Genomic DNA, 23,578 nt, shown 5'->3' on the forward strand with positions numbered 1-23,578 from the left:
GTTAAAATATGTCATTTTACATTCCAACAGATGCCACACTACTTACATCCATCCAACTGCTGAGACTCCTATATATAATGTTCTGTTCACATTTCAATTTGAGTATTTTAGTTCATTTTGGTTTTCACAGTGTTACATTGAGGAAAGACATTGATATCTCAAGCATTATTATGATGATGTTAAATATCCTTTGCATATTACGTACTATGACTGCTACTGTCTCTCCTGCTCCATCTGACTGGAGCATTAAAGCTCAATTTATAATTAATTTAAAATTCACAAGGTGAAAATTGAAAGGGAATGGTGAGTAGCTAAAATCATCAGCTGAAATTACATAACACCTTTGGTTGCAGGGTTTGCAAGCTAATACAGATTAATTTTTGGCCAAGGTTCATCTCTGTGTGAGTCAAATAGAAAGTAAGCAAAAGGCACATGTCCTAAAATTAAATAAATGAAATTATGTAAAGTTTATCTTCACGGATTCCCCTCAACTCCAGCCTAAATAAAATCAGACTTTTATCAGTATTTGAGAATTAAATCGTTTTCAACATGTGCTTGCATAAGTGACCAATTTTAATAATTTATTTTGAAAATAGAGTGTTAATGGTTTACAAATAGGCGTGCGTTAGTTTATGAATATATTACTTACATTTTAGTACTAATGACTAACCACAGAGATGTAGTATGCACAGCTAATCAGGAGCTCTACCCAGGGTATGCTAAACTAAAGTAGTGAGTTTTCAGTCAGAATTAAAAGCTGAAAATATTAAGGGCACCACTTAAAGTAGCAGGAAGACCATTCCACAGGTTTGGGGCCCTGTAACTAAAAGCTTGACCACCCACTGTTGCATTATTAATTTTTGGAATCATAAGCAGACCGGCGTCTTGAGATCTTAATGTGCACTCTGGTTTGTAATAAACAATAAGTTTAAATAAATAAACAGATCCTTGGCCATTTAAGACTTAAAAGAAGGTTTTAGAAATATGTTAAACGTAACTGGTATCCAGTGTAAGGACTTTAAAGAACTGGAGTTCATATTTTCTTGTTTTTATAATAATTCTAGCAGCAGCATTTTGAATTAACTGAAAGCTGTATAAAGAAAAATTTGAACAGCCAGTGAACACTGCATTGCAGTAGTCAATCAAATGGATGAATGAATTTCTCAGTATCCTGCATATTTAGAAAACACCTTAATTTTGCAACATTTTTAAGATAGAAAAAACATGTTTTGGACAGTTTTGTAATGTTCTCTGTAAATGACATACAAGTGTCAAAGACAGCGCCTAGATTGTGCGCTAATTCAGTAAAACTAATGCCGATTCCAGCTTAGCTAAATAATGACAAAATATTGTGATCAGCATCATTTCATCCAATAGTTAACATTTCTGTTTTATCTGTGTTCAAAGACAAGTAGTTCTTATCCATCCACTCCTGTAGTTTGCTAACACATCTAATTAGGGACAACATCAGAGAAATGTTATTTGGTCTAAAAGTGGTATAACTGGGTGTCATCTATATACAAATGAAAATTACCGTTATGTTTTCTAATAATATATCCCAGAGGAAGCATGTAAAGTGAAAAGAATGAAGGTCCCAGAACTGAGCCCTGCAGGACACCATATCTCACTTCTTTGTATAATGATGGAGTGGTGTTGGCACATTTCTGTACATACTGGAATCAATTTGATAAATAAGAACTAAACCAGGCAAGGACAGTGCCTATATGCACAATGTCATTTTCCAGCCTGTGTAGTAAAAAGACTGCACTTAAATCTAACAACATAATTACAGTGGAATTTCCTTAATCAGAGGATATGAGAAAGTCATTTACAACACATTAGTGCTGTTTCTGTACTATGACCGTTGCGGAAACCATACAGGAAGTTCTCAAATAAATTGTGATTTGTAAAGTGAGACTGAAGAAGAGAGAAAAGATAAATTTGATATGGGTCTATAACTATAATGTAAGTCTAGGTGTGACTTCTTAAGTAACAGTTTGATAATTAACACTTTTAGTGCATCAGGTACTTCGACATGCAATAATGAGCCATTGATAATGCTAAGAATAGATGCTGCACGAACAACCATTGTGTTTTTTTTATTAGTTTTGTTGACACTAGATCTAAGGAAGAAGTAGTAGGTTTCATTTTAGAAATTTTAGGTAACACTTACTGTTCTGTTACATTATTAAAATTTATAAAGTACTGAATGCAAGGTGAGCTAGAGTTTGCCAAGCTAGTATGCGGATTACACTGTGATGTTGAGATCTGGGATCTTATATTTTAAATTTTTTCTTTAAAGAAGTTCTTAAAGTCTCTACTGCTAATGTCTGTTGGTATTTTGCACTGTAGTTCTAAATTCCCATTTGTTAGATTAGCCACTGTTCTAAACATTATACAAGGATTTTTTTTGCTGTTATCTATTATTTTACAATAGTAGTTTGAGCAGGCTTTAAAGAGAGCTTTTTTTTATATTTTTTAACACTCCCTGTCCATGCATTTCGAAAGACTTGCAGTTTTGTTGTTCTCAGTCTATACTCCAGTTTTTGACACTCTAATCTAAGAGCTTGAGTCCTCTTATTAAACCAGGGTGAGTTTCTATGTGCTTTAATCGCTTTTGTTTTAAGGGGACCTCTTGTCTCTAAAGCCTCTCTTAAGGTCATATTATAATTTGATGCTAAGTGATCTAAATTGTTTTCCTTGATTAAACTTGACTTACCCAACATATCTATCTACATTTTGAAGTAGAGTTTCAATGTCACTCTGTCTTTCTTTTAATCTGTGAATGTATTGGTAAGGGTGGAACCAAATCAAACGTAACTAAGTAGTGATGAGAAATAACTTCATTTAATGGAGTAATATTTCAATTTTAAATTTCAATTCTATGAGTTAAATTAAATCTTTTATGTGGTTATGATTATGAGTTAGACCAGTGACAATCTGACAAAATCCCCACTGAATTTAATAAATAAGTGAAACACTATAATTCTAATTATTGTTTGACTATGTACTGATTTGTGTGTGTTATCTACCATAAGTGAGAATTTCCAGTCTTACAGTAGAGATATTAAAATCCATTTTCACAATTAAAAAGGTTAAGTAGGATGTATTGAGTCTGTGGTTATTCAGTGTAATAGATTAACACATTTTTGTCAGTTGGGTTAAGACTTCTGCTTTAACTTGGGTCAAACTGAAAGTGAGCAATACAATGCAATATATTTGCAGAGTGGAATCTAAATACTAGATTTGTGTAATCTTCTAACCCACCTAATCCAGATCAGAGTCACAGTGTGGAGGGTGCTGGAGCCTATCCAAGCTAGCATAGGGCACAAAGCAGGAGCAAACCCTGGACAGGGTGGCAGTCCATCACAGGACAAACACACACCCACACCAAGAGCACACTAAGACCAATTCATCTAACATGCACGTCTTTCGACTGTGCAAAGAAACTGAAGCACCTACAGAAAACCTTAAAACCCATGCAGACATGGGAGAACATGCAAACTTCATGCACAGAGGACCTGGGACATGAACCTTGGTCTCCTTACTGTGAGGCAGCAGGGCTACCATCATGCCACTGTGCCATCCAATCTAAATACTTGACATTTTAAAACATAAAAATCAATGATCAGTAATACTATATTGTGGTATCTTTGGCAATATCCTTTACCGTGAATTAAATGTTCTACAGATGGTCATAGTAATTCATAAAGAGCACGTTAATTAATGAGTATGTGTGTAAGAGTACATGAGCATACACACATATAGTGTGTGTATGTTATCAGGTCTATCATCAGACCTACAGTCCAATCAGTCACTGTGCCAGCTTCCAAAAGTAAATCAGTTTAACAATGCTTGCTTACGTCTATCTGTCCAGAAAGTGAAGTTTAATGTATTTAATACTGTTTATTAGACTACCTCAGAAAAAATACAGCAGTCTGATTGTTTGTGTTTTGTGGTGATTAGTGAGGTGTTTCCGCTGCCGTCTGGTGAACATTTTAAGCATGAGAAACTATTTTCAAATAATTACTTCCAAATGACACAAAATATTACAAAACAATGCTCATGGCTTCTCTCAACAGTTGCATGATCACCAAGTCACCTCTATATTGATGGGCCGGAGTATTTGCTGTATTCACCAGTCACCTTTTGGTTATAAGTTAGCTTTTAACTTTCTTATGAATAAATAGTTTAGGTATTTTGTTTTGACACCATTGTGTTTAAGTCATATAGTGCTCAAAGGGGAAGAGGGAACTCCTATAGAGCATCTGTAAGCATGTTTTACTGTGCATGGGGTTTCAGTACATTTAAAGGAGTAATGATGGAGTAGGATAGATATTCCTTTGACTGATAACAAGAAGTTACAAGTTATTATGAATTGGTGAATCAATTTGAAGAATTTTAAGAAATATGGGGGATTGATGATGTTTTATTTTATATTAAAGAAGATACTCTGATTGTTTCTGAGTGAATTAATATGGTTTAGTCTGCTATGTAATAGTAAAAAAGTTTCTTTAAAACAAAATATGTATCTGTCTCTCTGTCTGCCTGTCTATCTATCTAGCTAACCAACTAAATTTAATCTTGTCATGTGTTTTCTTTGTTTTCTATTTAGCTCCATCCCACAATTCGGGAGTACTGTTTTAAATTGTAAAAGTCTGTATTACAATTTTTCTCTAATTTTTCTGATGTTTTATTCACAGCTTTGGAAGATCAAATCATAACAAGAAAAAAATGGATTCATGTTTGAACTTGGAGTAGAATAATTTAACAATCTCTGAAGCTATAGAAACTGACTTTGGACCTTAAGGACTGGACCTTTGTATTCAGACATATCAAAATGCTTACACCTGAGATGTTTGTGCAATTAAGATATTTATTTTACCTGTTCAGTGGTTCACTTTACTTTGCACTTGTAATTTTTTTGTTATTTTTATTTTCAAGTATTATGTTTGTTACGTCTGCAGTGGGCTGACGCCCTGCCCGGGGTTTGTTTCTTGCCTTGCGCCCTGTGTTGGCTGGGATTGGCTCCAGCAGACCCCTCTGACCCTGTAGTTAGACTATAGCGGGTTGGATAATGGATGGATGGATGTTTGTTAGGTTCTCAGCAAGGGGTGAGCAAACTGGACTTAAAGGAATTCTGACAGGTTGAGCTTCTTACGCTCTCCCCAAGAAGTGAAAATGTTGACTGTTGTAGATGCAGTAAGCTCTGTCTGCAGATTAGGTCATTTCAGAATTACTGATATTTATTAGGATGTTGCAACATGTAAAACTGCAGCAAAACCAAAGACTGAAACTGAATTTTTCTTGTAGATGAAGTTTGAGAATTTAAGTATTAGTGATGCTAGGTGCAGGGTAGAGTATTAAAAAAAAAAAAATGATATTTGTTACTTTAAGATATATATGAAGGCTAGGCCATCAGAAGCAGGGTATCATCATATATTTAGAGTCCTAGCTGTTTCAAGTGTTTACTTTCTTCTGTTTTTAAATTTCTTTTAATGGTTTATTTTAAAGGAAGTAATTTGAGCACCCTTTTTACACACATACACACACAATATATCTTATCTAATATATATACAGTGTGTGTATATGTGTGTGTGCATTTTTTCTGGGCAGAGCATGCCCTTTAAAGGTCAAAGTGTATTTACAGCAATAATTGTATATGTGTACCAAGCAAGAAAAGGGTACTTTGATATAATGTAGTAATAGTTGTATTTTTTATGTCTGAAAAGTATTTTTGTTGAGTTCTAGCAGCATATGCGAAATGTTTTAATGTCAAATTGTTTAGTTACAAAAATGAGTGTTTTCTGTTACATAATGTGGAAAAACATTTAAGATACCAAAGTGCATTTTGTTGATTAAGAATGTATCAGGACAGCTTTAAAGTTGCTTTCTACAGAAAAGTCTTCAAAGAGAATTCTGAGAGATGCTAGACTTTTCTTAAATTCATTCTGCTGTCATTCAGAATTGTTTTCCTTACTTTTGGATACCATTAGAAGTGCTGTATTTGGTGCTGGTAGCTTAAAGATAAAGGACTGGTGTGCCAAGGTGAAATTTAAAATGGTCATTGCTGTGTTTGTTTAAGGGTCAGATGTTAAGGAACGAAACATACTTAGCATTTTGTATAGCTCTGCTTTACTATAGGTCTTTGATGGGAGAATGAAGACATTATCAGAAAAACTGGTGTGCAGAGCCCTGCCTTCCAGGAGACCAGCTGTAACAGTTTCCATTACTAAATGCCATATGGAGAGAAAGGCTCACACACTAAATTCAGCCTCTTCTGGCATGCTGTGTTATTACAAGATATTTTCCTTTTGCTTTAATATTTGCTGAAGAAAAGAATTAACTTAAGAAATGTCAAAAAATAAAAGATTTTGTCAATGAAGAAAGCAATATACTATGCATCGCACAAAAACTTTTTTATTGTGAAGGGTACCATTTACTTTATTGGGTGAAAGATTTTTTTTAGAAGGCAGGCATATTTTTAAAAGTTTCCTGTTTTGATATGAAACCTGGCCAACTGACAAAACTCGCAATATGATACTGAACAAGAAGAATAAGCTACACCAGCTTTATTGATGTGCAAATTCCAGCAAACTTGAATCATGTCTGTTTCTTAGATTTTCATTTACCAGCTGATGACACTGTACTTCGATGAAACCTTTCATTAAAGGAAACTGTGGCTCACTGTTTTTGTGTCATTTTGTTAAGATCACTGACTTACTTTGACCTATTTGCTCACTTTTTCTTCCTAACGGTTAATATTGGTGTATTATTTTGTTTTCACCGTTCTACAAGGATCCTTCAGTGGTGGTATAGTGGTTAGCATTATTGCCTCACAAAGTCTTAGGTTTCAATCCCCCACCTAGTCATTGTCTTTGTGGAGTTTGCACAATATATGTGTTTGTGAGTGTATGCTTCCAAAAACATGTGTTGGGTTAAATGTGGGCGATACCTGTGATTAAATGGCACCCTGTCTAAGGTGAGCCCTTGGTGTGTGTCTGCTGCTGCCCAATAGGCTCTTTGGGGGAAAACTGGGTTTGAAACTAAGGTTTTATGAAGTAGTAATGTTTGGTAATCAATATACTAATGTTATTTGTACAGTACAGTAAAACCTTCATTATTTGTCACTCAATTAATGGTCAGTCTCCGTTAACCATCAGGGCCAAAAAAAAAAATTGCACACGCCAGTCCCTGCCAATTACTGTACTACAACTGCCGTGCAGAACACTGCTAGCAAATTGGAACAGCACTCCTTTGTACTAGTGTGCAGTGTCCTTCCCCAGCACCACATGTCATGTAGCATTCTGAAGTCACAGTGTCAGTAACGTACCTTCAGTTTTAATAGCGTTTTGTAGCTTTTCTCTTTTGTTATAATGAATCTACTATACATTGTTATGGCCAGTAAATGTACATATGCATGTGATGTTGGAATTGTCCCAAAAAATTGAGATTATTAAACATTTATGAAACAGCGAAAGTGCTTCAAGTATTGCTTCAATTTATGGAGTAGGAAGAACAATAGTGAATAAAATTAAGCATGATGCCAACAAAATTGAAAAACATTTCAAAAATGGAAACCGCTGATGGGAATGTTCTTCTGTATTGTAATTTTTTTTTAATTCTGTTATTATTTGTTACTATATTGTGACATGCAGGCAGCTTGTGATGCGCAGTTGGGGAGTAGAAAGGGTGGAATGAATGGTGTAAGTGATGGGACTGGATGAAGGGCTGGTGGACACGTCTGTTAGAAGATGAGTGACAGGAGAAGTTAGGAGAAAAGTGATGGTGCGGTGGAAGGAAGTTTTGAGTAGACAGTCGGGAGACAATAAGCAGGAGTGTTTGCGGTATAGAGAATGACAGAACGTGAGTGGCAGGAGATAAACTGATTGGTAAGGAAACCATTATTTAATAGTTTCGGAGGTGTGCTCCATAACCCAGATAGCAGTGAATAAGACAGGGTGCCATTTCTTATGGAAAAAAGACTCTAAATAAAACAGAAAACTTCCAATACCTCGGATTTGTATACGCTGATCATTACAATATTATATGAATTGATTCATTTTGTTAATACTGTATTATGTTAATATAGTTTTGTTTTGTGAATAAATATGACTATTTGCTAAACTAATCTACTATATATCATTTTCAAAAAGTACCTGTACTGTTATCTGTCTTGGTCTCGGTCCCGATCCCTGATGGATAATGAAGGTTTTATATGCATTGTACACCTCGGAGGAAGGTAACATTTCCATATAAATTCAATGTTTTGATTAGCATGTCTTCTTCTTTCAGCTGTTTCCCGTTAGGGGTTGCCCGAACGGATCATCTTTTTCCATATCTTCCTGTCCTCTGCTTCTTGCTCAGTTACACCCATCACCTGTTTCTCCTCTTTCACCACATCCATAAACCTTTTAGGCAGTTTTCCTCTTGCCTGGTAGCTATATTCTTAGCTTTGTTTTCCCAATATACCCAGCATCTCTTTTCTGCACATGTCCAAACTAGTGCAATCCCGCCACTCTGACTTTATCTTCAAACCTTCCAACCTGAGCTGACCTTCTAATGTACTCGTTTCTAATCCTGTCTATCCTCGTCAAACCCAGTGCAAATCTTAACATCTTTAACTCTGCCACCTCCAGCTCTGTCTACTGTTTTTTGGTCAGTGCAACTGTCTCCAACCTTTTTAACATAGCTGGTCTCACTACCATCCTGCCTTCCCTTTCACTCTTGCTGATACTCGTCTGTCACAAAATACTCCTGACACTTTTCTCCACCCATTCCACTTTCTTTTTCACCTCTCTTCCACAAACCCCATTACTCTGTACTGTTGATCCCAAGTATTTAAACTCATCCACCTTCACCAGCTGTTCTCCATGCATCCTCATCATTCCACTGACCTTTGTCTCATTTATACTCATGTATTCTGTCTTGTTCCTACTGACCTTCATTCCTCTCCTCTGTAGAGCATATCACCACCTCTCCAGGTTCTCCTCAACCTGCTCCCTATTATCGCTACAGATCACAATGTCATCAACAAATGTCACAGTCCACGGGGACTCCTGTCGACTTGTCCATCACCATTTCAAATAAAAGGCTCAGAGCTGATCCCCGATGTAATCCCATCTTCACGTTGAATGCATTCGTCACTCCTATTGCGGACCTCATCCCATCACACTTCCCTCGTACATATCCAGTACAACTCTTATATACTTCTCTGGCACACTTGATTTCCTCATACAATACCACAACTCCTCTCAAGGCACCCTGTCACATGCTTTCTCCAGGTCCACAAAACACAATACAACTCCTTCTGGCCTTCTCTAAACTTTTCCATCAACATCTTCAGAGCAAACATTGCATCTGTGGTGCTCTTTCTTAAAATGAAACCATACTGCTGCTCACTAATCATCACCTCACTTCTTAACCTTGCTTCCACTACTCTTTCCCATAACTTCATGCCGTGGCTCATTAATTTTATTTCCCCTGTAGTTACTGCAGTCCTGCACATCCCCTTTATTCTTAAATATTGGCACCAGTACACTTCTTCTCCACTCCTCAAGTATCCTTTCACTTTTCAAGATTCAATTAAACAATCTGGTTAAAAACTCCACCGCCCTCTCTCCTAAACACCTCCATGCTTCCATGGGTATGTAATCTGGACCAACAGCCTTTCCATTTTTCATCCTCTTCATTAGCCAAGTTTCCATCCAGTTTTTTGTGACGTTTTGTTATCGACAAACAGAATATACGTAAAAGAACTGTCTCCAGCCTGTTTTGATCCAACTGGCTTTTTATCGATAAAATGGTGTGTGTGGTGACGTCATCCCCTCCAAAACGAACTGTCGCATAAGTTTTGTTGTATCGCGAAAAAAAATCTGCCCTTGAGCCGTTTCCATACATAATTTTGTTTATGTCGCAAATTATCTACCTTTTGTTTTCCACGTTACATCCCCTCCACTAGATTATTCAGACAGTTTTTTGAAATTTGCCAGCTTACTGTTATTTCAGTTTCACAAATAATTGGAATTGTACATAATACCCGAAGACGAGAGCAGAATGAAGCAGTTGCTTGTCTGATAGCCCTAGAGCTCGAAGAAAGTACCCCAGTGTGACAAAACCCACGGGTATGGGAGAGACGACGGAATAAGACCTTCTGGGAGGAGGTGGTGGAGAGACACTTCACAGAAAATCTCTGGCTGCAACATTTTAGAATGACACTGCCAACGTTTGAGATGTTGTGTGGATTCATCAGTCCTGATGTTGCGCCCATCATAGGTTGCCACCGACCACCAGTTCCAACCCAAAAGCGGATTGCCATCGCCCTTTACAAGCTGGCAACCTGCGCCGAGTATAGAGTAGTTGGAGAAACTTTCGGGGTTAGTAAAACTACCGTCCATCGATGTGTATATGCTATGTGCACCGCTATTAAAGAAAAATTAATGCGGCGTTATATCAGACTTCCGACTGTAGCGGAGGCCAATGAAATTGCATACCGCAATTCCTTGGTGCATCTTGTGCCACAGATTTACGGTGCGCTGGATGGCACGCATGTGCCTATTCTTCCCCCGACGGAAGGCTACCGCGATTACATTAATCGCAAAGGGTGGCCATCATTTTGTTCTCCAGGCCCTTGTTGATGACAGGTGCATGAAACGAGACATTGGCGTTGGCACTCCTGGAAGTGCCCATGATGCAGCTGTGTTTGCAGCATCGGATCTGTACAGGTGAGCCTACCTTTCAATATCTCTTCTCAGTGCGATAACAACTGAATTAGTACTGTAACCTGCTTCCCTTAAGGTTTTAATTAAAACTGAAATTTGAATTAATACAAAATAACGACGTTTAATCAAAAAAAACTAAAGTTAATATTAATGAGAGAATTTCTGATATATGCTAAAACATCTGCCATTTAATAATAAGAAAAAAATGTTTAGATAATGAAACACACGGTTTATTAAATATTTTGACTGGCACAGTAAATTACCTTTGCGGTTTTTGTATTATTTAGACATCCTGAGAGACACCCCCAGGCTACAGTTGATGTGGAGGGAGTTCAGGTACCCCTTTTGGTGGCAGGAGACCCAGCCTATCCACTACTGCATTGGCTCATCACGAGAAATACGAGTCTCTTCATCAGACCATGCGAACCGCTCCGCTATTCTCGTTTTGATTGCACGTGATGAAAATGTATCATGTGACACATTTATTTGCGTTAAAGCCCTTTTTTCCGACAAAACGTGTTTCTAATGTAGTTTTTGCGACATCTGAAGTATCGATATGGAATTTATGCGCTAAAGTTAAACGGAAAAATATTATGTCGACATGTACAACATTTTATTGATAGTTAGCATTTCCATCAGCTAAAATTTGAAGCGCTAAATATTTTTTCGCAAAAACTCCTTGGATGGAAACCTGGTTATAGCTGTCTTTACTTCCTTTTTGATAATCTGTTGCACTTCCTGATTCACTATCTCCACATCATCCTACCTTCTCTGTCTCTTGTTCTGTTCATTTATCAGCCTTGCAAAGTACTCTTTTCATCTGCTCCACACATTCTCCTCACTTGTAAGTATGTTTCCATCTTTATCCTTATTTCCCCTAACCTGCTGCACATCTTTCTGAGCTTGGTCCTTCTGTCTAGCTAATCAGTACAGGTCCTCCTTATTATCCAGCCTCTCATACAACTCATCATATGCCTTTTCTTTAGCCGTCTCCACCTCTCTCTTCATCTTATGCCTTATCTCCTTGTACTCTTGTCTGCTTTCTGCATCTTTCTGACTTCTTCTTCACCAACCTCTTCCTCTGTATAATCTTCTGTATTTCCCTATTCCACCACCAGGTTTCCTTTTCCTCCTTCCTGTGTCTAGATGTCATACCAAGCAGCCTTCTTGCTGTCACCCTTACTACTTCTGCTGTTCAGTAGTTGTCCAGCTATCTGGCAACTCTTCACTGCCACCCAGTGCTTGTCTTACCACCTCCCTGAACTCAAACTTGTAGTCTTCCTTTTTCAGCTTCCACCATTTGATCCTTGGCCCTGCCCTCGCTCTTCTCCTCTTCTTGATCTCCAACATCATCCTAGAGAACACCGTCCTATGCTGTGTAATTACACTTTCCCCTGCCACCACTTTGCAGTCTTCAATCTCCTTCAGATTGACCCTCCTGCATAGGATATCATTACCTGTATGCATCTTCCTCCACTCTTGTACATCACCCTGTGTTCCTCTCTCTTCTTAAAATATGAGAGGGGAGCCAATCTAAAATTAGAAAATGGAACGAGCCTTAACAAAACTGATAATGTAATTTTTCAATCTAGTCTCCACCCTTCTCAATGCACTTGTGCCAGGAAGTGCCTCAGTTCCAGCAGAATAAAAGGTTTTCTCTTGTCCTTGCAACCACTTGTGCACCCGAGTTATTGTCAAAACACTACATGTCGTTACTGTGACTTGCTGGAAACCAATGTGAAGCCTGCTATTCAATCCAAGCAGTAGAGTCTGTTGTCTCAAAGAGTCATTTTGCTGGAAGACAGTGCCTCTCCACTCACTGCTAAGAACACTTGGCAGGCTTGTCTGGAGAAACTGAGGCTTGGGGTTTTGCCACATCCTCTGTATTTGCCAGATTTGGCACAGTGTGATTTTCACCTTTATGGACCACTAAAAAAACATCTGGCTGGTCGTCAATTCAAATGACGATGTGAATAAAGCCGTGCACGAAGACAAGACAAAACCTTTTTATTCTGCTGGAATCCAGGCACTTCCACTTATTCTGCACTTCCAGGCAGGTGACACAAATGCATTGAGAAGGGTGGAAACTACACTGAGAAATTAACGTTGTCAGTTTTGCTAAGGTTCAGTCCATTTTCTAATAGATCCAATTTTCTAACTTTAGCTTGATTCCCCCTCATACATTTTCACCACAGCCATATCCATCCTTTTTCGCACAATTCACCATCATCTGACCTTCTTCCTTCCTCTCCTTGTCTCCTCTGTTCCCTTCACCAATAGGTCCAATCACCATCCTTTCTCCCTTGGGTACACAGTCCATCACTGCATCCAACTCACTCCAGAAATCTTCTTTCTCGTACTTCACACACCCAACTTATGGGGCATATGCACTAACAACATTCATCATCACACATTCAATTTCCAGCTTCATAATCATTACTCTGTCTGACACCTTTTTCACCTCCAAAACACTCTTGATGTATATCATCCACACCATGATAGAACACTTTCAATCCACCCCCAATCCACCTGGCCTTACTCCCCTTCCATCTCGTCTCTTGCACGCACAATTTATGAACCTTTCTTCTCTCCATCATATCTGCTAACTCTCACCCCTTACCAGTCGTACTGCCAACATTCAAAGTTCCTATCCTCAGTTTCACTCTCTTTACCTTCCTCCTCCTACCTATCTCCACCCTCTTCTTCTCCTTCTTTGGCCAACAGTAGCCCAATTTTCACCAGCATGCAGGTGGCGGCCATTGTTAACCCAGGCCTGAACGATCCGGAATGGAAATCTGTATTGTTGTCCACAAATTGTTCTGGTAGAATTTTACACCAGATGCCCTTCCTGAAAGTAAACCTCCCCATTTTTCCAGGTTTGGGACTGGCACGAAGAAACATTGGTTTGTGCCTCCCCTGTGGCTGGGTTGTTTTGATTAGCATGTAATTCAGAAAATATACCTGAATTTTTTTTTCCTTTGTTTTGAACAGAATTAATTACTGAAAGAAAGTAAACCATTACAAATTACTTCTCTCATACTGTAACAGGGTTACTTTAAACTTCACTATGTGGAAAAAGTAATCGCATTACTTTTACATTACACTCTAAAACCAAGCAAAATGTAGATCAGTTGGAATTAATAGTACCTTCAGAAAGTGTTCAGCCCCTTTCACTTTTTTCACATTTTGTATGTTTGTAGCCTTCTGATAAAATTGTTTAGATTAATTTTTCCCTAATCTAGCAACCCTCAATATCCCAGAATGACAAAGTGAAAACCCAATTTTAGAAATTTCCTTTCTGGACATCAAGAGACTCAAGCTCTCCCATGCTGGGTGGAGACCATCAGTGAACAGGGGTATCACATGAAAAATGTTCTGCTTTACGTAGTCAAGTTACTTTTTAAATTAACAAGTAACATAACACAATACTTATTTTCTTGAAGTAATAATATGTACTACATGTTATTCCCACCAGTCCAATAAAAAAAAATGATTGCATTATTTCACAGGCATCCTGATTTTTTTTTCACAGTACAGTTCAGACATGGAGATGTGTCCCCGCATGTGGTGTGCATAGACACGGTGCTGTATATTCTAAATGATGAATTTCAAGGAGATACTGGTTACATGAGCACAAGAATGATGAACAAAGGGCTGAAGATGATGCAACAGGTCATCAATGCACAAGGAAGACATGCAAAAATATCTGAAGTGCATCTCTTCATTATGTTGGTCACTCACTTAATATTCTACTCTCCTTCCCTTCACCACTTTTGGTTGGCTTTTTGGCTTTGACATTCCATGTTTTCCTTCTTTTCACTCTTTAACATCAAAACTGGAGAGATGTGCTTGGATTTTCTTTTCCTAGTTAAGATTCTGGCAGCTGCTTTCTGCACTCATTGCAATTGATTGTTATCTTTTTTGGGTAGTCCTGAGAGGAGTGTGTTACAGTAATCTAGACGATTGAGAACAAAAGTGTGAATTTTTCAACATCTTGCAAAGTGATAAGGTTTCTAATTTATGCTATACTAGCAAAATACCCGCGCTTTGCAGCGGAGAAGTAGTGTGTTAAAGAAGTTAAGAAAAAGAAAAGGAAACATTTTAAAAATAACGTAACATGATTGTCAATGTAATTGTTTTGTCACTGTTGTGAGTGTTGCTTTCATATGTATGTGTGTGTATATATATATATATATATACATATATACATATCTACATATACACATATGTACACATATCAACATATATATACACATACATATACACACATACAAACACACACACATATACATATATACATATGCACATACATACATACTATATATCCACATATATATATATATATATATATATACATATCTACATATATATATATATATATACACATACATACATATATATCTACATATACTGTATACATATCTACATATATATATATATACTGTATATAGCAAATTACCCGTACTTCACAGCGACGAAGAACTGCTTTTAAATTTTTATTAAGAAGAAAAGAAAACCTTTTTAAACTGAGGGAAAATATACCAATAACTATCTGTTAAGGATCTCTTTGTATACCATGTTGTCAGTTCAGCACTCCGGTTGTAATATGACCAAGCTGTGCACTGAGATTACTTTTGAGAATGCAACGTATAGTTTTGTCCAGGAGGAAAGCAATGTTGCCTCAAATCAATGGCAACCTTTTGTAGGGTCTGTCCCTGAGAATTATTAATTGTCATCACGAACCAGAGCCTTACTGGAAATTTGATGCATTTGAATTGAAATGGGAGATCAGAGGGAATAACGGTGATGCCAGGAATACATTCAGATTGTGGCGCTCTGCTGTTTTTTTGTGTAGCTGCCTTCACACAGCTTCTCCGCTGCTTTATAAATGAACGCCATATAAGGCCATTGTTTCTCCTTGCTTCGCGGTTCTGTACTGTTTTATTGATCGTTTATTACGATTGTTATAGTTATTGTGTAGCTATTTGAGACTACCTTACTGTTCAGTTACCCATTTCCTTTATTTAATCCGCGTCTTGTACGCTATTTATTGTTTGTTTATTATGATTATAGATATCTATTGGTTCCCTTCTTTAGCTGACTACCTGCTCATATAAGGCACTCTGCTGTTTTTTTGTGAAACAGCCTTTACACAGCTTCTCCGCTGTTTTATAAACGAACGACATATAAGGCCATCCTTTTTCCTTGCTTCGCCAAGGAAGCAGCCTTTTTATTTAATCCACGGGTTCTCCGCTGTTTTATTGTTCGTTTATTACAATTGTTATAGTTCTCTTTATATAGTATGTTGTCAGTTCAGCACTCTGGTTGTAATATGATGAAGCTGCGCGAGCTCACTCTTGAGAATGCAACGTATAGTTGTCCAGGAGAAAAGCAATCTTGCCTGAAATCAATGGCATCCTTTTGTAGGGTCTGTCCCTGAGATGAGGTGACACGCAACTCCGCCCCCCACGGCCATCGAAGTCCATTACAGTATATGGAGAAAAATAGGTTCCAGTTATGACCATTACGCGTAGAATTTCGAAATTAAACCTGCCCAACTTTTGTAAGTTAGCTGTAAGGAATGAGCCTGTCAAATTTCAGCCTTCTACCTACACGGAAAGTTGGAGAATTAGTGATGAGTGAGTGAGTGAGGGCTTTGCCTTTTATTGGTATAGATTTCTTAAATGAAAAAATGCTGTCCTGGTAATCTGATTAATATGTGATTTAAAATTTAGGTCAAGTTTAGAGTCAATAATTACCCCTAAATTCTTTAACCTCTGTCTTGACTTTTGAGCCTAATGGATCAAGTTTATTTCTAATATCCTCATTATATCCTTTTTTGCCAATCACTAAGATTTCTATTTTCTTATTTTTTAGTTTGAAAAACTTACTATTCCTCCACTCAGAAACGCAAGTAATTGGGTCAGTGAACCAAGAGAGTCGGGGTCATCAGGTGCTATTGATAAATATAGTTGTGTGCCATTAGCATAGCTGTATTAGCTCACGTTATGCCTTGAAATAAGCTGACCAAATGGAGGCGTGTAGATTGAAAAGATCAGTGGACCCAGGATAGATCCTTGAGGAACAATGTATAGAATATCATGTGTCTTCAAAGTATAATTCCAACAACTAACAAAGAATTTTCTACCTGTTAAGTAAGATTCAAACCAATTCCAGACTTTACCAGAGAGGCTCACCAACTGACTAAGGCGATTGATTTCTTAGAATATTGTGATCGATGATATCAAATCTATGAGGATGAAAACTGTCTGCATTAACCCGCAAGCAATTTACTACTTTAACGGGTGTAGTTTCTGTATTGGGATTTGTTCTAAAACCTGACTAGAATCTTGTCAAGAACGGAATGTTTATTCAAGTGATCATTTAGCTGTGCAATGACTGCTTTTTCTGGGATTTTACTTAAGAGAGGCAGGTTAGAAATAGGTCTATACTTGTCAAAAACAGAGGAGTCAGAATTATTAACAACAGCAGTCCTAAGACAGTCTGGGAAGATCCCGATATCTAATGATGAATTTACTATCTCAAGAACACTATCAAGTAGCATGCCGGATACTTCTTTGAAAAAACTTGGTATTGGGTCAAGGACACAGGTGGAGGGTCTCAGTTGAGAAATCTCTCTATTATATAAAAAAAAAAATCTTGGGATGAGACGGGCTTTTTCAGAGAGATAATTTCACATCCCGCAAGATGAGACTTTGTACCAAGAGATGAATTAAAAACCTAACCGTGGGGGAGGAAATAAAAGACAAACAGTAGAAGAAGAAAAGACAAAGAATAGAAGACAAAGTAGAATGTTGTAAAGAGGTTAAAATTGTGTTAAAAAAATACTTTAGTTGCCTCACATTTTTATGCAATCTTTTTGTTCACCCCACTGAATTAAAGCTGAAAGTCTGCACTTGAACTGCATCTGAGTTGTTTCATTTAAAATTCATTGTGGTAATGTACAGAACCAAAATTAGAAAAAAAGTTGTCTCTGTCCAAATATTTATGGACCTAACTATCTATCAGTATTTCTATATTAAATAGTAAGAGAAAATGGTCAATGATCTGCCTAACATCAACTTTTAATCCTTTAGTAATCACTAAATTCAATGTGTGCCCCCCTTTGTATGTTGGCTCAGATCAGAAGTGTGCAGAAGATTCATGAATTCTTTTGCTTTCGGATCACACTGATTATTGATGTGAAAACTAAAGTCACCAACTATTAGGAACCTGTCATAGTTAGTTATGATAATTAACACGAAGTCTGAGAATTCCTTAAAGAAAGACACATTATATTTAGGAGGTCTATACACGGACAATACTAGAGTCCGAGAAACTCCTTGAATAACAACGCCAAGATAGTTGAAAGATGTAAACGTACCAAAGCTTACATCTTTACACTTTAGCTGACTTGAATAAATATTTGCTTAACCACTGTCTTTCTTACCTTGGAGAACCACATGAGTAAAGCTGTAATTCAGAGGTGTAGATTCAATTAATACAGCCACACCATTAAAGCTAATCCACGTTTCACTTAGTGTAATAAAGTCAATTTTCCTATCACTAATAAGATCATTGATGGACAACGTCTTGTTGGTTAATGCTGTAACATTTAATAAGGTCATATGTAAGGTCTCAGAAGAGCAGAACTGAATTGTTGGAACATTACGGCTGTTTGAAATGGTAATTAAGTTATTTGTATTAATGCCTCTTTGAGCAGATTTTTTATTTCAACTACAGTATAGTCTGTTTTTTTAGTTTTAATCAAGTGCACATCTAGAGGTAAAATGTTAATTAAATTATTCCCATTTATTCTGCACTGTCTGGATTTTTACATGAACTGAGGCTGGCTATTAAAGTATTGATGTAGTGCACATGTGAGTTAGAGTTCACTACAGAGTTATCATGTCCTAGCAAGGCATTATGGAAAGAATTAGGATTAAAAGTACATAGTCAAGGAGGGTGAATTACCTTACAGATGTTTTCGGAGAAGACCCGGGTGCCAGATCTATTAGGATGCAGACCATAATGCTTGAAGAAATGCATCCTCTCCCAGAAGAGATCCTGGTTGTCCATGAACCTGATGTTTTGTCCCTTGCAGAACCCTTTCAACCAGATGTTTAATGCCAGCAGATGACTGTAGCCAGAGGTAAAGGACCTGAGATGAAGATTCACACAGCCAGGGTCCTCTCCTTCATGGCATTAATAGGGGCTACAAAATCCACCTTAGGAATTTCTGACTGTCGGTATCTGACATCATTTACCCCGGCATGTATTACAATGGTTCCCAATGGCTCTTTTCTTGTGCCTCTCGAAGACTGTCAGCTCTCTTCTCATAATGTTTCGTAAACGAGCAGGATGACTAGACAGTGGAACCCAAAGCATTAAAATCTCTCTTTGAGAGACAACAGGATCCAGGCTTATCATAAGTATCACTACTGCTCTGTGATTATGGCTCCTAAGTTAATACTGCATGTACCTTAAAGTCAGAATAAAAGCCAGCAAATATGTCTGTAGGTCTTAAATCTGGTGATCTGCATTAGTCTAACTGGAAGGAAGTGACATACATGTGAAGACAAAATGTTGGGTTCACATAACATCTTAGCCAAAGACCAAATACTTTACCTCAGGCATGGCACCAGTCTCCAAGTTGCACACATATAGTTGATACAGTTGACCTTAATTTTAGTAAAGTGCAATCTTGAAAGAACAGTAAACAGACCAGAAATCATTTTATAGCATTCATCACTAAGATTATAAACAGCATTTCCAAAGCAAATTACAAGAATAAGAGAACACTGCTTCAAGGAGAAGAAGAAACTGCAGTTCCAGATTGTGTATCCAAACCATCACCCAGTGATTGAACCGGATATTTTAATTTAAATGTGCAAAATAAGACGTGGTTTCACAAAGAAAAAAGAAAAGAAAGCCATTGGGCTCCATTGGCTCAAAGAAAAAGAAGAAAATGTCATCTTGTCACATAGTCCAGTAGATGGCACTAAAGACACACACAACCTAACGAGGCCTACTGAACTGTAAAAGTCGATCACCTTGAAATTATCAAGAAACCTTTTAAAGAAAACCAGGCGATGAGAGTTGGAAACCCGAAGAACGACCAGAAGGGCCCAAGCTCAGTTTAATGTTGTTGTGATGGTCAACATCTTCATGTATTGATCAGTTCATTATTCTTCAGCTAGATGTTGCATGAACTAGGCCTACAGTAAATGCTTTTAAGTTTTCATCTTATGATCTGTAAGAAAAAAAAAAACTGTCAATTACCTAATGTTCAGAAAATGTGTAGAAAATTCAAAAATTACAGCATGTTTGGCTTGATGGCAGCGAAAAAAACATATTTAGGGCTTCTTCTATTTTTGGTCATCAAGCATCTGTCCCTTATTAATTTTGTTTTCTTCTCCAGTCAAAACCACAACAGCCTATTTTCAGTGTATTGCTCATTCCCATTGGTCATTTCTTCCAAATGTCTTGCGCAGTTGCTGTACAGACACCAGCTAACCAGTAGGGGTCTCCATCCAAGAATGAGATGGAGATTTTTTCAGTCAAGACATTCAACAGTGTAATAAATACTTCAGAAGAAACTGCCATCCTGGTGCATGAATGTCCTGGGATTGTGATGACTGCTGTGTTTCTGTGGTGTAAATTGTTACAAAGCCCGGCTCCACAACTTCATTATCACAAATGCTCGGTGCATTTCTGCATTTCCTTATCCTTTTGGAGAATGGCTGGTTATGAAAACTGATGACAGTTCAGGTACTTTTTACCAGCAAGGAAGTCTTCACCAGCACCAGTTCATCACATTCTGGATCAAACTGATGTTGATCCACATGTCACTCTTTACTCCCATGATGCATTTTAGGTACAACTTTGGGCAAAGTGAGTTTATAAGCTGACTTGGCAATTGAAAAAGTTGACTTTATTGAACTTAAAGATGCAGACCACCATTGTGACATCTGCTACTTGTATTTGAAATGTTACAGTGAAATGCTTGGAGGAGAATGGGCTCCCCAACCTTCTGTGATAAATCATGGAGCAACAGGACACCATCTCTCAACTCCACTTGAGGTACACGTTCTTGAAGGCTTTGGTGGTCAAATAGCAGAGTAAAACTTTTTCCATGACAGCAAACTGGAAAATTAGAAAAGAGGAATGAACAGAGGAGAGAGGTGGCAGAGGAATGCATGTATACAGTACATCTGAGGAATTGACACACACTTTATGAATCAGTTTGAACTGATGTATATATCTTCTTTTTAATTTCAAATTATTTTTCAGATTTTTATGTTATTTGTGTTAGTTTCACTTACCTTTTGCTGGTCCCCTTAAATGTGCCTAGACTCCCTGTGTTTTGTGGGTGGAGTACCCAGGAGGTGGGGCCACCATGATGTCACAACTACTGGCTCCTCCTCCTGCCTATTTATTCCAGTCAGAAATGCAACCCAAGAGCCAAGAATTGAAGTCGCTTCGAGTCATTTGTTGTTATTGTTTTCTTGTGGCTTTACAGGTTTTTCTGACTTTCTTCTCTTGTTCTTGGATTTTACAAGTCAGCGTGTGTTTTGCACTTTTGAGTGTTTTGCTGTACTTTTTAATTTTGTTAAATAAATCCTAATTTGTAAGGATTTTTGGTTTGCCCTTTTGTTCACATTCCCAGGGTTAATGGTCATCCTCTTCCTTGTGGGGTTTTTTACTTTATTTTGAGACTATTCTAGTTATTTTGCCAGCTCTCCTTATCTGGGGTTTGCTTGGCCAGAACTTATGGTGAGTTTCCTCAGGCCGACTGGTGAGGCACTTGGCCTGCTCTCATTGCCCTTTAAGAAGGCCTCACATCCATTGTTAATGTTGCAACGGAACCTGCTTAACACTGGGCACTACTGGCATTAAAATGTCTTCCTCCTCTCCTTTCTTCTTCAGTTGCTTTCTTTTCTACCTCCACAGTATATCGCTGAAGTTACATTTTACATTTTTATATTCACATCAGTGGTTCTCAACCTGTGGGGTGGGCCCCCCTAGGGGGGCGCGAAGATGTGAAAAAAAGAAAACAAGGATCAAAAATATGAAAAAAACATCTGTTGAAACCACAACAAATTAATTTAAACTACATTCTGATACTAGAACAATAAATATAGAGTTAGATAAATGTCCATAAAAGTTAAGTAGGTATAATAAAATTTCAAAAAAAATGTTAGGGGGGGCATGATTAAAACTGTTATGAAAACTCGGGTTGCAAATACTTAAAGGTTGAGAAAGGCTGCTTTACATAATATAACATTTTTTATTGTATCTTCCTAAGACTGGCATCTCTAAAGCTTCATCATGGGTCATGCCCTTTGGCACTGATAAGACTATATTGTAGTCCTTGTTTTGCTCTGTTTTTCTTTTAGATTTACACTTTTGCCCTTTTCCTCAGCATTGCTGGTCTAGGTCTGTCAGGTTTTTCAGTCATGGATTACTCGAGAGTCCAGTTTGTGGCACTGCTGCCTAAACCACATTGCTGTGTCATTAGCTCTCCAGCAGTGCTGTTCAGCTCCTTACTGGGCTTCCCTTTGTAAGCTTTGCCACACAAGTGTGTGTGTCAGGTGGGTCTTTCAAGCTAGGCTCTACCACCCAGGAGACGAGTGGGGTGTTGTCACTCAAATCCTTGTCTTGCTGTCTGCAGCGTCAAAGCACTTCAGCCAATTGATGTCTAGCCACGCCCCTACAGACCACCTAAGCCCCACCCCTTCCAGGCTTGGTGCTACATAAATGGCAGACAGAACTTAAGTTAATGTCTTTAGAGCCAGAGGCATGATAGAGATAGAACAGGATCCTCTCAAGCGCATCTGAAGTGTAGTACAGTGTTGGCAGCCATGACTGATACTTCTTCTTTGTACCATCAGCACTTAGGTTTGTTGCAATTAAATATTGGAATTCCTGACTTGGTGCCCTAACTGTTAAACCTGAGTCTGTCGATTACCATTGGTCTTTAGGTTAAGTAGATAAACTTTATTATTCCCATGGGGAAATTTGAAATTAGGGTTAGGGTTACGGTTAGGGTTTTTCATGTGTGGCTTTTGTTTGCATGTTTTTGGTTTTGTTGATTCGGTCTTATCTTTTTTTGGTTGGCCATTTTTTTGTTCTTTTGTTGTTGTCATCTCAAGCCCCGATAAAAGGGTGGGCATCTGGATAGGCATCCAGTCATAAAAATTATGCAGAAACCTCTCATCTAATCAAAAAAAGTAGTGAACCCATATTAAAATGGGAAGAGCTGCAGAAGAAGTGTTTTACTATGTTCTGTATTTCATTTTTTTTTCAATTTTACTATTTTTTAAAATGTGTATTTTTCAAAATTTCTGTTGAGAATAATGTTAAAAATATAGGCTGAGTTACTTAAAAACAATTTTTAAAAGACTAATCAAACAATTATTTTAAGTAAACAAGCAGAATTACACAGAAATCAAGCATCAAGACAGAGCTAAGCTAAAAATGAGACACCAACAGCAAGAAGAAGACAGTTGCCAGGTGTAACAGGCAGTTTGTACCTTTCCCTAGTCCTGAGAAGGCCGGAATGCCTGCATCTGTAATACCAGCCAATGGTTCATAAGGTAGGGAGTGCCTGGCTCAGAGGAGCAGATAAACTGTGCGGCGAGGAGCCAACCATACTTAAAAAGCCACGATGGGAGAAAGGTAAGAAGAAGCGACAACAGCACCAGATCAGAAGGAGACTCCAAAAAAGCAAGAGGGAAAGCTGCACTACCCGCTGAAGGAGGTCAGGTGAACTGGAGGTCATTTCAGGAAGATTCATTTTCCTTTTCTCCTGAGTGTGGTGAAATTATTTGGCAGAGGACCTGAGAGGCCAGCGT

At 37.8% G+C, this 23,578-nt stretch overlaps 1 protein-coding gene across 5 annotated transcripts in view; it reads left to right on the forward strand.

Moving 5' to 3' along the window:
- The window catches only part of LOC120533923 (protein PHTF2-like), a 175,921-nt gene extending 171,002 nt beyond the window's left edge, over positions 1-4,919 (forward strand). For all 5 annotated transcript variants that reach the window (XM_039761038.1, XM_039761040.1, XM_039761041.1 and 2 more), the window contains one exon: positions 4,704-4,919. In XM_039761038.1, coding sequence (XP_039616972.1) covers positions 4,704-4,724 — 21 coding nt within the window. In that variant the 3' untranslated portion in view covers positions 4,725-4,919. The remainder of the gene's footprint in view (positions 1-4,703) is intronic.
- The last annotated feature ends 18,659 nt before the right edge of the window (positions 4,920-23,578 follow it).

The sequence above is a fragment of the Polypterus senegalus genome, chromosome 8, assembly GCF_016835505.1.
Source record: "Polypterus senegalus isolate Bchr_013 chromosome 8, ASM1683550v1, whole genome shotgun sequence".
NCBI classification, from domain to species: Eukaryota; Metazoa; Chordata; class Cladistia; order Polypteriformes; family Polypteridae; genus Polypterus; species Polypterus senegalus.